At 40.3% G+C, this 15,675-nt stretch overlaps 1 protein-coding gene across 6 annotated transcripts in view; it reads right to left on the bottom strand.

The window, feature by feature from the left end:
• Positions 1 to 11,202: 11,202 nt before the first annotated feature.
• The window catches only part of LOC142423796 (sodium channel protein type 1 subunit alpha), a 90,984-nt gene continuing 86,511 nt past the window's right edge, over positions 11,203 to 15,675 (bottom strand). For all 6 annotated transcript variants that reach the window (XM_075528872.1, XM_075528873.1, XM_075528875.1 and 3 more), the window contains exons 24-26: positions 15,562 to 15,666; positions 13,800 to 14,070; positions 11,203 to 12,380 (exon numbers count right to left, since the gene is read on the bottom strand). In XM_075528872.1, coding sequence (XP_075384987.1) covers positions 11,203 to 12,380; positions 13,800 to 14,070; positions 15,562 to 15,666 — 1,554 coding nt within the window. The remainder of the gene's footprint in view (positions 12,381 to 13,799; positions 14,071 to 15,561; positions 15,667 to 15,675) is intronic.

Below are 15,675 nucleotides of genomic sequence, written 5' to 3'. Positions count from 1 at the left end.
TTCGTGGATCGCCAGCCTGTTCCAAATTTCTTAGAGTACTAATAAGTGTGTCAGTTAGATACCTTTGGATTTCGTTAACTAGAAACTGATGGAAGTAGGAGTAGGATTATCCAGCACTAAAGAAGGGGAGCGGTCTTTTGGAAGAGTAAAATGAAGCATTCGTGTATTTAGGATTTGAGTTTGTCCGAATCACAACTTACTTTAAACATCCCAAAAGACAAAGATTGAAGGGGCATAGTAACATTTTCAAATGAAGCGCATGCATACACACACATACTTATGGATTGAATTTTCCCTAAAAGATATGCTTCCCTGGTTACTGTGTTTGTGAGTGGTTTTGGAAATATGATTTTTCTTTTGCAATCAAATTATGTCAAGTGAAGTCATCATGGAGTTAGGTACTTCCTGAGCCCAATCATTCCGAGTGTTGTTTTATACAAGGAAAGGGCAAGTATTGGAGCCCAGTAACACACAGAGAAGACAGCATACGGATGTGTCTGTACACGAAGAATTGCAAGAATGTCCCGTGGCTATCTGGAGCCCTGATAGTGTTGTGGTGATGGGTTGGGCTGTGATCCACATGGTTGGCAGCTCAAAACCACCCAGAGCTCTGCCAGGCATAAGTGATTACAGTCTTAGAAACCCACAGCGGGTCACTGTGAGTAAGCATTGACTAAGTGGCAGTGAGTGTGGTTTTAATCAGGAACTGAAAGAGATGAGGAAGGATATTTACCTAGCGTGACCAAGAGAAAGCATCTAAGACCCAAATGAAACGCATTGCTGTTGAGTTGATTCCAACAGTGAACCCACAGGACGAAACAGAACTCCCTCAGAGGGTTGACTCTTGGAAGCAGGCTCCCTGCTGAGTCTGAGCTCCCTTCCAATTTGCAGCTGACTTCTCAGCCTTGCAGGCAGGGAAGCTGCAGAGAGAGGAGAACCCACCAAATCCCAGAATTCAGTCTTTAGTCTCCAGAATAGTGAGAATACATATTCTCAAAGACCAACCACTTCAGTGCCAGCTCTTACACACACACACACACACACACACACACACACACACACACACACACCATGACAAGCTTAATTAACACAAGGTGGTAGGCTCATTAATAGCTTATTGGGCTAATTCAATTTCCTAAAACAATATAATTTTATTGTCTTGAAACTATACACAGAAAAATATGTCTGATTCCACAAAAAATGATACGTTTCCCACTGTAGTACCTTTGTCACTATCACTCCCCACCTTATTTTAGAACATTGCCCAAACTTGATGGCCCTTAAGCAAATGCACCCTCCTTCCTTTTCTCTTCAACTCCCGGTAAACCACGAATAAGCCTTGGTTTCCATATCTCATTTATTTCATATAAATAAGCTCATACATAGTGTTTCCTTTGGTGACTGATTTACTTGTTTTCACGGTGAATTCATGCTGTGCTAGGAATGAGAACTTCATTTCTCTGCATAGGTGAATAATATTCCATCGTAAATCTGTTTATCTGCACGATAGATAGTGTGGTGGTTTCTGCCAGCTGGCTTTTTTGAAAAATGCAGCAATGAGAATTACTGTATAGTTCTGTTGCCATTCCTTTCTTTGGGTATCTACCTAGGTTTGTGATTGCTGGATCATATTTGAGGAATCACCAAACTATTTCCCACAGTGTCCAAACCATGTTACAGTCCCTTCAACAACAGAAAATATTTCAGTTTCTTCAAAAACTCACCAACACTTATTGTTTTCTAAACACTTGCCATCCTAAAGGTGTTGAGGTGGTATCCCATCATAATTTTGATTTGCATCTCCTGGTGGTGTAGTGGTTAAGCATTGAGCTAAGGTCCTCATGGTTGGCAGTTCAAAACCATCATCAGCTCTGAGGGTTTTCTACCTCTGTCCACAGCTAGAGTCTCAGAAAACCACAGGGGGTTGTGATGGATCAGTATCAAGTAGATAGCATTGAGTTTTAGGGTTTTTAAAAATCATTTTATTGGGGGCACGTGCAGCTCTTATTACAATTCATACATACATCTGTTGTGTTAAGCACATTTGTACATATGTTGCCATTGTCATTTTCAAAATATTTTTTCCTACTTGAGTCTTTGGTATCAGCTCCTCATTCCCTGCCCCTCCTTCATGAACCCTTGATAATTTATAAATTGTTTTCTCATATTTTACACTGACTGCTGTCTCCCTTCACCTACTTTTCTGTTGTCCATCCCCCTGGTGGTGTGGGGGGGGGTTTGTTATGTGTCGATCATTGTGATTGGCTCCCCTTTTCTCCCCCCACCTTTCCCTTACCCTCCTGGCATCGCTACTTTCATTATTGGTCCTGAGGAGTTTATCAGTCCTAGATTCCCTGTGTTTTCAACTCTTGCCTGTACCAGTGTACATGCTCTGGTCTCGCCGGATTTGTAAAGTAGAATTGAGGTCATGATAGTTGGGGGGAGGAAGCATTAAAAAACTAGAGGAAAGTTGTATATTTCATCAGTGCTATACTGCACCCTGACTGGCTCGTCTCTTCCTTGTGACCCTCTGTAAAGGGATGTCCAATTGTCTACAGATGGGCTTTGGGTCTCCAGTCCACACTCTCACTCATTCACATTGATATGGGTTTTTTAAATTCTGGGTCTTTGATGCCTGATACCTGATCCCATCAACACTTCATGATCACATAGGCTGGTGTGCTTCTTCCATGTGGACTTTGTAGCTTCTCAGCTAGATGGTTACTTGTTTATCTTTAAGCCTCTAAGATCCCAGATTCTATATCTTTTGATAGCAGGGCACCATCAGCTTTGTCACCACAGTTGTTTATGCAACCATTTTGTCTTCAGTGATCTTGTCAAGAAGGTGAGCATCATAGAATGCCGGTTTTTAGAACAAAGTGTTCTTGCATTGAGGGAGTACTTGAGTAGAGGCCCAATGTCCATCTGCTACCTTAACATATAAATATATGTACATAGATCTATTTCTCTATTTTTATATAAAATATATTTACATACATACGACTGTATTTAGACCTCTATAAATGTCCTTTGCCTCCTAGTATTTCCTCTAAATCCTTTTACTTTCCTCTTGTCCCACTATCATGTTCAGCCTTAATTTGGGTTTTAGTAATTCCTCTTGGCTACATTGCCCCTAAGTAAGCCCCATCAGACATCCTACGCCCTCCTCATCATCGGTTTTAGATCACTTGCTGTTTCCTTGTCCTGGGTTGGTTGAAACCTCCCTTTATTCCCCCACCTCCTCCTCTTCTGTGTGTTCCCTGAACCGTCAGTTCCTTCTCTGGATTGCTTATCCCGCCTATCTTACCTAGATAGACAGATAGCATTGAGTTTTAATAACCTTATGGAAGGAAGACCCACCAAAGAAGAACTGACAAAGTGGCTGCAAAAATTAGCTCAAACAAAAGAACAATTATGTGGATGCACAGGACGGGGAGGCGTTTCACTCTACTGTACAAAGGGTCACTGTGCGTCAGAAATGACTGGGCGGCACCTATGAACAACAGCAGTGACTACTGTTATCGAGCATCTATTCATATGCTTAAAGATAGTTTGAATATCCCCTTTGGATGAAATATTTGTCCAAGTCTTTGGTCATTGTTTACTTCCTTATTTGTTTTTGGTGAAAGAATGCACAACCTAAGATCCCATTTCAACATTTTCTGCCTGTACAGCTCAGGGACATTGCTTTTCAACTTTGAGTTCTGTGGCCGATCTTGCTGTCCCTTTCTACATTTTTCCACCATCATTATCTTGAACTGACTGCTTCTAAGTTTTCATCCAAACTTATGGGTGGTCAATGTCAATTTGATTTCACAATGATAATCTTTTAAAATAGCACAATATGCAAGGTAAATATGCTTTACTAATTAAAATAGGCTATTTTTTATTCAAAGGATACTTCAGGGTACTGCTTGTGTTTAAGGTTTAATACTTAGCGAATATATCAAAGCTACAGTTTGGAAACTCATCCAGATTCTATGGCTACATTGAATACACTACAAAGTTTGAATTCCATTGAGAATTTGAAATTCTGTTCTACATTTTTTTGCGTTAGCATCCAGATTCCTGAATAGAATCATTGACCAAAATATTCAGAAATGGTAGGCAGGCTCTTTACTTGGAAACAATTGTTCCTGGAGACAACCAGACATGTGTTCCTCTACTCTCCTATTTTCCCCTCTGACTCCTGCCTCCCTTTCTATGACTTCAGGTGAATGAAGACCACTTGTTGCATTTGAAATGACCACATTGCTTACTTTTAAGACCCCATTTAGTATGCTATGAACTTGGAGACAGAATAGAAGCAATGAAAATCAATGTTAAGTGAATTCTGTCTAACCATGACTAAACTTCTGAACCAAGAAAATAAATTCTGTGACGTGTCTAGTTAGGCATATGCAGATCCAATCACTGCCCTTTTCTTTTTAGAATAATATATAAACCCAATATGTGACAATCAGTATTTTTCAGATGGACATCTTAGTGATATCAGTTATACTAATCAGTTGTGCAACCAACATCTTTAAGTGATGCAGAGTTTCCCATGAACAGAACCCACTGCCAGAGTCTCACTCCCAGTGACTCCCAATCCCTGGTAACCACTACTACATTCTGGTTCCTTTACAGTAGCTTATTCTTGTTCCTTTTATATAAATGAGCCATACACGAGTTCTCTTTTTGTGACTGACTTATTTACTCAGCATTAGGTCTTCAAATTTCATATATGTTATAGGTTGTATCAGGATACCCTTTCCATTTCTGACTGAATAGAACAATATACTTTTAACTAAATACATGTCCAAGATGAATTCATTCTTAAATTATAATTCTTTACAAGTCTATTTTAAGATCTTACTGTTATCTATATTCTTCATATGAAAGGGTTACATTTCTCTTTACAGGTGTTACTGTCCTGACTCGTAGTACCATAGGTACAATAGAATGAAACACCATCTAGTCCTATGACATCCTCACAGTGGTTGCTGTGTTGAGCCCATGGTCACAGCCATTGTATCAATTCATCCCCCGGAGGGTCTTCCTCATCTCCACTGATTTTCTACTTTACCAAGCATGATATCCTTTCCCAGGGGCTAGTTTTCCCTGATAACATCCCCAAAGTATGTGAGATGAAGTTTTACCATTGTGATTCTAAGGACCCCTCTGGCTATACATCCTCCGAGACAGATTTATTTGTTCTTCATGGTATTTTTAATATTCTTCATTTCTGGTAGAATAAGCAAAAAAGAAAAGAAGAAGTTAACAATTGAGTTGAGTTGTAACCATCCTGCCCTTTTAGGAAAATTGTGACTATAGGAGATACAATTCATTATAAACAGAAGTAGAGAATGTACATCTTTGTTCTACACGAGTAATTTTTTTTTGTTCAGATGTCAGCTAAGTATTTTCCAGTCTTTATTCCATAATGCTTTTGAGAAGAGTAATAGCATAGCATTTTGAAAATTCAACGTGATCTCATCAACAAGATTAATAAAGTCAAGTTTTCTCATCAACAGTACTAGGATCTGTATTTCCTTAGAGGTAAGGGTGGTGAGATTTTGTCTTACATTCGTTGGACAGGAGAGACCAGTCCCTAGAGGAGGACATCAGTTTGGTAACAGAGGGACCAGTCCCTGGAGGAGGACATCAGTTTGGTAACAGAGGGACCAGTCCCTGGAGGAGGACATCAGTTTGGTGACAGAGGGACCAGTCCCTGGAGGAGGACATCAGTTTGGTGACAGAGGGACCAGTCCCTGGAGGAGGACATCAGTTTGGTGACAGAGGGACCAGTCCCTGGAGGAGGACATCAGTTTGGTGACAGAGGGACCAGTCCCTGGAGGAGGACATCAGTTTGGTGACAGAGGGACCAGTCCCTGGAGGAGGGCATCAGTTTGGTGACAGAGGGACCAGTCCCTGGAGGAGGACATCAGTTTGGTAACAGAGGGACCAGTCCCTGGAGGAGGACATCAGTTTGGTGACAGAGGGGCAGTGAAGGAAAGGGATGTTCTCATGGGGATGGACTGCAGCAGCAGCAGCAGCAGACGTCAGCACAGGAGCCACTGTGAGGATGGCGTGAGCGACTCTGTTGTGCATCGGGTTGGAATCGACTTGACAGCACCTCACAAAAACATATTTCATTTAATTTTAACCAAGAGTGAAAATGTTGGTTTTAAAAGGTAGTATCTAAAAGAAATGCGATAACAGGCAATTGGTAGGATGATTAATGTTTTGTGTTAACGTGGCTAGGCTCTTGTGACCAGTTGGTTGGTCAAACACTCATGTAGGTGAACTATGAAGGCATGTAGATTATGTTTAACATTTACAATTAATTGCCATTAAGTACAAAGGATGATTCCCGGTCGTGCATTTTCATAAATTTTACTAGTAGAATTGAGCTGGCATCAATTCAAAGGCAGCGAGACTGAAAAGCAGAGCCTCCCAGCCGCATGTCATCTCACCAGGCGGTGCACACCATCAGTGCTTCCATAACTGCCGCGGCTATCTTTAAAGGCGGTCCCTGCTGGTTTTCTACACTGTAATTTTTCAAATTGTTTTTACTTTTAATGAATCCAAAAGAGATACTGTGAGGCCATGTACACATCATTGAACACATAATTGACCACTCACTGATGACTCTTAATAAATCATCATGATGATTACCAAAGGTTGACAAGCTATTATTTCTTCTCTTTTAGTTGATATTCTACTGTAAGGAAGATTTTTTTCTTCCCTCTCATTTATTATTACATCAATAGATATGCATAGATTTTATTTTATTCATAGGATTATAATCTATTACCATCTTTAAATTTTCAGATTTGACCAGTTGAGTTCTGTGTCTTGTTGGCAAAAACCCAGATGTCTTTTAGGCATTTTTCACTTTTTAGCATAAATAAATGATCGAACAATGTTAAAATTAATATGGTAATTTATAGGATTTTTTGTCTCTCATTTTTCTACTGAAATTGTACCTATCAATACTGGTTTGTTGTGGGGGAAGCCAGCCTCCCACAACTAATCACGGGTTTGATATGCTCAATTGTACGGTTAAGATATATCAAGATTATAACAAAGTCATACAGAAATTGGAGAGATGGGAGAGAGAGAGAGAGTAAAATAAAGAAGTCAGACACATTTCATGGTCGCACGCTCACCTCCTGGATGGCCATGATCTCAACAGCCAGGTCTGTGCACAGCGTGGGCCAAGACTGCAGGAGACAGACTTTCTTTCTGACTCAAGCCCATATCTACTCAGAGGGCGTGATTACAGGTAACCACACGTCACAGGAAGGGGCTGTACAATAGGTAATACAGCAATGAGAGGGGGGCCATCTAGGGCAGAGGTGCCCAATACGTCGATCACGATCTATTAGTTGATCACAAATGTAGTGTGGGTACATCGCATGGCATTAAAAAAATAGGCAAGCCTATCATCAATCCTGTCACTTAACTGATATACAGCACAGCCAATCAGATGCAAGCTTAGGTGTCAAACGCATGCGCAAACAACTGCGCTAAGTGCAGCAAAACTGACAAGCTAAGTTATTGCCAATTTTTAGACCTTGGTTTTTGTCTCTTAAATGTAAGAAGGGTATTAAAATGAGTGGGGGAGCTGGACCGAGTAAGAAGACAAAAACGTATCACTTTCATATGCAATGGGAGATTTTGACACTACAAGCCGACATTGAGCTGAAGTCCAGAGAGCACGAACAGTTCTGGAACTTATTGGCAGAGGGAAAATACCCAAACATGAGAAAATGTGCTACCTCCTTGACTGCATGATTCAGCTCTACTTATTTATGTGAGTCAGCCTTTTCCCACATTAAGTCCAAGGACCGTTCCACCCTGACTGATGATCATTTGGAAGTGTGCTGGGGGCTGGCTGTCAGCAGCTACTGTCCAGACTGTGCATCCCTGGCTCATTCCATTCAGTGCAAGTCATCAGAGTAAACTCAGGTAATGACAAAAAATGTACATAGTTAATTGTGTTGTGCAATATGGACTCATGCAGTTATGCAAGGTACATAAACATGCATTGTACATATAAAGAATTCTCAATGCATTTACAAATACATGTAATAAAGAAATAAAATTAAATATATGTTGTGCATTTTTGTAGTTGGTAGATCATTTTTACTTGATCATTTTATAAGTAGCTCATATGCTGAAAAAGTGTGAGCACCCTTGATCTAGGGGGATACGTGCAATAGGAAGGGGAGGGATTGGGGGCACACATGCGACAAGCTGAGCAGATCCTAGATTCATGATGGTGGCCTAACCTGATTCCCCTTAAGCCGGAGACTTGATTTAGCCTAAGCTTGTAGGGGAAGCAATCCACTGACCCTAACAGCAGGGAGTGAGCCCTTCCTATGGTGGGACAGATAATAGTGTCTGCTTGCTCTGGGTGGCTGATGCTTTCGGGGAGGTAACTTGACAATCATTTATCATCAGTTGCAAGCAGTGTCCTAGGTCTCACATATACATATTTGGGGAGGCAAGCTGGGAAGCAGTCTTTTTATATCCCATAGGTTGTTGTAATTGTTGCCATAGAAGCAACCGACTCAGTCGTGACCTTATAATACATTGAAAAGCAATCTTCATTGTCACTGGTATGTTTGAGTCCATTGTTGGAACTATCTGGTCAATCCACTTCATCCATGGTTTCCCTTCCTTTCTTTGACCATTGATACAGTGCTGACAGCTCACCTGAGACAGAGACGGAGCAGAGTAGGGAACCATGCAGAGTGGTTTTGAAGGTGCAAACAAACTGACTTACGCACAGACATTTTAAAACTATTTAAAAATGAGAATAGATGGGCTGAGGTGCCCTTCCTAAGTTGCTTTGAGTTCTATACAATTTTAATCCCTTACTGGAGCTACCAGCTTATGTACTGACACCTTCTGGAATTCCTGCCTAACAGAGATTGCACCTGCTCCTTGGACCCCTGCCAGATACCCCTCCATATCTTATTCACACTCCACATTTCTTTTTGTCCACCCAGTTAGGCCCTGAGTGTGCGGGGTTAGCTTTCCTTCTCCAGCAATTTGAGGTGCAAAATTACCTTCAGCTTCTTGTGAAACAAAATGAACAAAAAGTAACTGGACAAGTCATAAAATAAAAAATGTAATCTTTATTAGTTTTGCACATTTTTAATGTTGGTTAGCATCATTGAGGTGGTTAACACTAGCATTTTCCAGCATGCAGTTCACGAATACAGTTTATCTAGTAACTTTATGAAAAGAGGAACCTATGGTTTGCTTCTGTAAGAAACACAAAATATCCTGATGTCATTGATGATCTATGTTCACTACTCTCTATTCTTGTGGGTGGGGGTGGGGGGGATTGTGAAACCCACTTATATTTAGAACAGTCTAGATCAGCATGAGTTAAAAAACCAAAATAAAGTAATGAAGCAAAACAACATGAAGCAGTTGGAAAAACTAGGAACAGCAGCAAAAAAAAAAAAAAAAAAAGGAATGCAAATAAGATTTCATTCCTCTCCCCAATTGCAAAGCATAATTTGGATGTGCTTGCGAACTTATCTTGCCTCTTAAACTGTGAAATAAGCTAAAATTAGCCAATGTAATTTAAAAAAAGCAGAAATCTACAACTACCCTGTCTTGGCTGCATTTCTTATTTAGCAAATTTCTTCCGTGAAAAAGTGCTATGGACAGAAAGTAAGAAAAGTGATTGTGATATCAACCTGAAGATAATTTCTTTTTCTTATATATGTACATAATGCTGAAAAATAAAATAGAATGACTTTTTTACAGTATTTATATTTGCTTATAAAATTCTAAACACATTTTTAACAGGTTAAGCAGTGTTGCTTTGTTTTTAACATGTCTGTACAGTCTGGCTATACACCATATGTTATCCACTTAAAATTTAAAAATAACCCAAAAAGCTGTTAAAGTGCTGCAAACTATTGCTTAGTGACTTAAAGGAATGAGATCTGTTGAACAGTTTCCTCGATGTTACCATTGGCATGTGGTTTCTCCTCAATGAGGTTCTGAGCCGTGAGAGAACCAGGTACAGCAGCGTGGTAATCTAAACATGCACTGACAGCATCCAGACTATCTATAGTGGTACAGAATACATCATGTTACCTGTAGAAAGCTTGCACTCTACGTTTTGTGTGGTACATATTTGATGCAATAAATACCGTGCTCAGGTCATTGTTTGTTTGCTCAAACATGCACCACATGGTAAAATGACTATTTACATAATAAATAGCATTTCATTAACATATATAGTGTCACCCTTGCTGAGAGCTGAAGATGGCTAAACCAAGTACAGGATTAAGCAGAAATTTATAAAGGGGTCTTTTGGTCATTTCAGTCTTGGGGGGAAATATTCAGATTTTCATTTTTTCTTAAGGATTATAAACAGAAACATGACATTTACGACTTTAGACATTTGAGTGAAGTTCGCACCTGCTAAGATTTAATGACCAATGCCCTCCCTCCAAAAAACAAACAAACAAAGGATCTACTTGGTCTAGGGACTGAATTTAACAAAACAAGATCAGCAAAGCACCTCGCCTGCAATTATTACCCATTGCCTTCTGCAGCAACATGGATGGCATCTAAGAACGCTGTGCTTTCCGTGTGGCTTTTTCTCATGCATGATTCCAGAGTGCAGCATGCTCTCATGCAAACCACTTCTTTGTGTAGATGACAGGTCATGTGGTTGCCACAACCCCGGGGGGGGGGGCACACCCTGTAGAGAGGTCTTTTATGTCCCAACAGAAACCCCACTTACAAAAATAGTCACATATAATAAACAACACATGGACTGAAAAAAAGATGAATCCACTGACAGATTTTGTAGAAATGTGACAAATGTGGCAGTTGAAATGTACAGAGTGGATACAATTACTACACTAGAGTGTAACAACCCCCAAATCGTAGCTCTGCACCCCTTATCCTCCCTACAAGCTGAGTAGCCACTTTGTCTCTTGTCTTCAGCAGTGTCAGCTGGTAGTGAGAACAGTAACCTCCTGTCCAGGTTGTCACCCGTTTACACAGTCACCGTTTGCCGACAAGGGGTCACTGTCTTAGTGTAGGCACTGACCTTAAGTAAGTAGATTTGAGTAAAAACAGTCAGTTTGGCATTGACCTCCTAAAGGAGTCCTGTTGACAAAAATACATCACCTGCACAGGCTGTAAACAATTTGTCATTCATTTTTTGTTTTTGTTTTATTTCCCTTTGGCTTTCTCATCTTTGCCTTCCTGCTCATGTTTTTCTACGATTGGTTTTGTGACCCGGTCATAGGAGGGTGGGCAAGCTGCTGTGGACATGGTCAGATCAGTTTTCTCTGTCATAGAGTTTTCATTTATTCTGTCAATGATCATGTCTTCTTTTACAAGAAGATTAGCCCCACTTTTGATTTTATTTTTATTGTATGTAAATGAAGCTTGTTTGACAGTTCGCTTCAAAAGATGGCGCCTGTAAGCACGCTGAATGATAACAGCAGACACCTCCTCTTGTTTCCGTTTCAGAGTGGTGGTGATGGGCTGATAGGAGACCTTGGAGGGATTCGAAGCCATGAAGCGCTCTTCCATCTGTATTCGGAGAGCATCCATCTCCCCACTCTCCCCCAGAACCCGCTTTGTAAAAGCAAATAGGATGTCGAGGCAGTGGATTCGGTCCCCACTGACCATGGGCAGGTCCATGGCGATGAGTTGGAGTTTGTTGGGTTGTGGCAAATTGAGAGGGGGTTCCAGAGCAGCTGCAAACTGAGAGAGTTTTTCAAACTCCATGAACTGGGTGGCGTCAGGATCAAATTTCTCCCAAACCTCGTAGAACATCTCGAAGTCGTCCTCGCTAAGGGGCTCCGCACTCTCCTCCGTGGCCACGCTGAAGTTCTCCAGGATGACAGCGATGTACATGTTCACCACCACCAGGAAGGAGATGATGATGTAGCTGACGAAGAAGAAAATCCCCACGGAGGGGTTGCCGCAGTCTCCCTTCACTGAGCTTCCGGGGTTAACTTTATTAGGGTCACAGTCAGGAGGCCCACTATTCAGGATGGGTGCTAACAGGCCATCCCAGCCAGCAGAGGTGGTGATTTGGAAGAGGCAGATCATGCTGTTGCCAAAGGTCTCGAAGTTGAACATGTCATCAATTCCAACTTCCCTCTTAACATAGGCAAAGTTGGACATCCCAAAGATGGCGTAGATGAACATGACCAGGAAGAGCAGGAGGCCGATGTTAAAGAGCGCAGGAAGGGACATCATCAAAGCGAAGAGCAGTGTCCGGATCCCCTTGGCCCCTTTGATCAGACGCAGGATTCGGCCGATCCTGGCGAGGCGGATCACTCGGAACAGGGTAGGGGACACAAAGTACTTTTCTATCAGCTCAGCCAGAAACATACCTGTGGGTAAACAATGAGTATACCAACCATTAGAATAACAACCACGTTATACACTAAAATAATTATTTGCTCTGGCTCTGAACTCCAGAATAATGAATATACGTTAGGTAATCTTAAATGTGACAGATGAACACATAATATATATAATAGATAAGCCTTAATTGTGATATTCAGCAAGACAATCATCATTTAAAACAATCTTGGAGAGTTGTTTGTAGATACCTTTTAGACTATATGAAATTCTTAATCAAAATCTCAAAAATAAGCCGCAAGTAACAAATGGCTAACAATGCAGAGCACAAATTATATTTTGAAATTACCCAGTCAAGGTCCATATCCCTTAAAGCATATGCAGCTTTTCATGTTGTTTTCATTTCTTCCTGAACCTAAGGCTTCCTTATAGTAGTAGTATATATTTAGTTCAATGAGCTCTGATCCATTTCTAAAAGATCCAAGACCGATGATCTTTTTGGTCATCCTGTGCGAACACTTGTCTTTCAGTCATCTTCTTTGAAGCTTCTTTCCCCACCCCACTCCCACCTCCCGCCTCTTCAGAAAGGTAGGCAAAAATCGAGCCCAAGAAACTTAACTATGGGTTACATCGCCTTGTTCAGAAAAAAAGAATAACCCTAAGCCAGTATGTGTGAATTACAAAGTGAGTAAGAAAGAAAGGGCACACGATCCTATTCACAATTAATTTGATCATAGCTCAATGCAAAAATCAAGTGAGTGGGAACATCTGCCCCATACAGGTATCTGAAACTGGGTGGGAAAAAAGTGACTCACTCAGGTCATCTTGTTTGGGAAAGAAGCAATGTTTCAGTCCTACAGAGAATGCTTCACTTCACCGGAGCTTGAGACGAGCCAGTGCTCACGGTATCCATTGTATGGTTAAGATTCAGAGTGTAAAACTGAGAAATTGGGGTCCCAGGCCACCTTCCTTCCCGTGAACAAACTCATCTCCAAGGTCATCTGGAAAAATCTCTGACACTCTTGAAGAGCATTTGCTAAGGTTCTTTCCTTAACTGTGGTCCTTTTTCACCATCTACTTTTCCTTATGTTCAGTTTCTACCAGCTACTCTCTGATGACTATCCAGATTACTACTCTCTCTCAGTGAGCGCTTTACTCAACAGAGTCATCTGGATAGTTTTCCATCTCTGCATGTTCAACCCATTTTAAATTTAGTTAATAGCACCCTTCTAGTTCTAATGAGGTTTTACTCTACTGGAAAATAATATATGTACATGTATGTGGCAGGGTCTAATATTGTAAAAGAGCAAACTCAACTAGAGGAAACACATTAAAACATTGACATTGGTGATCTGGAAGTGATGAAATGCCATGTAATCTAAATTTGATGGCTCCAATTTTTACTTGCATTGGGTGGGATGAACTTCGAGACCTTACACAGTGCTTACCTACAATGGAGAGGATAACAACCACGAAATCAAAGATATTCCAGCCTATGGTAAAGTAATAATGGCGGAGGGAGATGAGCTTCAGTACACACTCGCCAGTGAACAGGACGATGAACACCAGATTGATACGTGATAAAATATTCGTCATTTCTTCACTCTGGTCATCTGTTTCTACCATCATCGTCACCATATTGAGACAAATTAGAATCATGATGCTTATGTCAAAAACTTGTCTGGTTACAAAGTCAAAGACCATTCCTTGAAATTTATTCTGTAGAGGGAAAGACATGTCTTAGCAACAGAGGAGTGCTTTTTAGCATATTAGTATCTACATAAGTACTCTAGGCATTTACCGATTTTTTTTTAGTGTAACATATAGTAGCCATTGGTCCTGGATATTGCAAAAGATAGTTTTTAGTGTACTGATTTTTTAGAAGAAAAAAGAAGCAATCAAAATTGGTATTTCTCACAAGAACACCTCCCTTCCCAAATTAGACTGCCAATGAGAAACACTATATACTATATATTTTTCTCAGAGGCATACAATAAACATTAGTATATTGAGTGTGAAAGGTTAAGAAACTTGCTTACTTTTGTTTATTCAGAATTTTCATAATAATTTGACTCATGCCAAAAAGAAGAAAAAAGAAAACACACTGGGATCACTTCTCCTGACTCAGCAGCCCCATAGGACAGAGTAGAACCACCCCTGTGGATCGTCGGAACTATAAATCTATACAGGAATAGAAAACCTTATCTTTCTACTGTAAAATGGCTGTTGGTTTTGAACTGCTAATCTTTTGGTTAGCCTGCCCATATGTCACAAGGACTCCTTTGAATCTTGTAGTCCATTTAAAATATAGTATCTGTTAACATTTCATGAATCTTACTCTTATTATGAATCATGAAAAAGAACTTTAGATTTTCAGGGGACACATAGCATTATGAACTTAACCATGGGCCATAGGCAGCATATTGATATGTTTCTACCAAATGACCTTTTCTAATATTATATGACACAGAATGTTGAGCCTCACATGATATCAACCAGAGCACAATGGCAGTCCATAGTTTGATTTCGTGCAATTAACTCCCTTGTCCCTTATCTGTAGTTCTGCTCCCTACTTCTGCTGTTGACAGTCACAGTCTGGCATTTTATTTGGGGCATTGAACTACTCTGAGGTTATTTTCTCAGCTGCATAAAAACAATCTTGAACTTAGGAAATCCTTGATTCCCTTCTTGTGGGAAGCCTATAGGCGAAACAGAGGAACATATATATTCTCATTATTTTCAAGAAAGCAGCTGCTGTCTAACCCAATTTGAAAACTTTAAAAAAACTTCACTAATATTTTTTCTTGGTGCACCTAAGCATTAGTTTTACCTTATATAATCATCATAAAAATCATTACATTTTGAGATAATGTCCACTTTCCCAGCAGTTGTTCGTCTCATGAACATTGTACACTAATTTGTAGTCAATGCTCAACCTGTGTTTGGGCATGTCACCTTGACTATGTGTTCTTTTGGAATTTAATTTAAAATCTAGGTGTGTCATCCTATGTCCCTTTAAGACAAAGATGTATATTTTTCTTTTTCATCTTTTATTCGTGTTCACATTTCACCACTATCAAAAAAGGGTGTGAGTCAATGACGCTTTAAAAGGGCACGGCGTCCTTGCTGCTGAAAATGTTAACAGCACTCTTCTCTCTGGAGAAAACAAGGTCAGTTTTGTTTGTTCCCCAAATCATTTAGCATTCTTACTCCTGGTCGAGGTATTGGCTTTTGTGGCTTTTTTGATCCCAGCTTTTTCATCGCATTATAGTATTTCTTCTGTTCTTCTGTCATAAAGATGTCTTGACCTCCAAAGTATAGGGG

The sequence above is a fragment of the Tenrec ecaudatus genome, chromosome 13 (assembly GCF_050624435.1).
Source record: "Tenrec ecaudatus isolate mTenEca1 chromosome 13, mTenEca1.hap1, whole genome shotgun sequence".
Classification (NCBI taxonomy): domain Eukaryota; kingdom Metazoa; phylum Chordata; class Mammalia; order Afrosoricida; family Tenrecidae; genus Tenrec; species Tenrec ecaudatus.
Note: the sequence above shows the minus strand (reverse complement) of the source record. Positions and strands in the feature narration are given on the sequence as shown.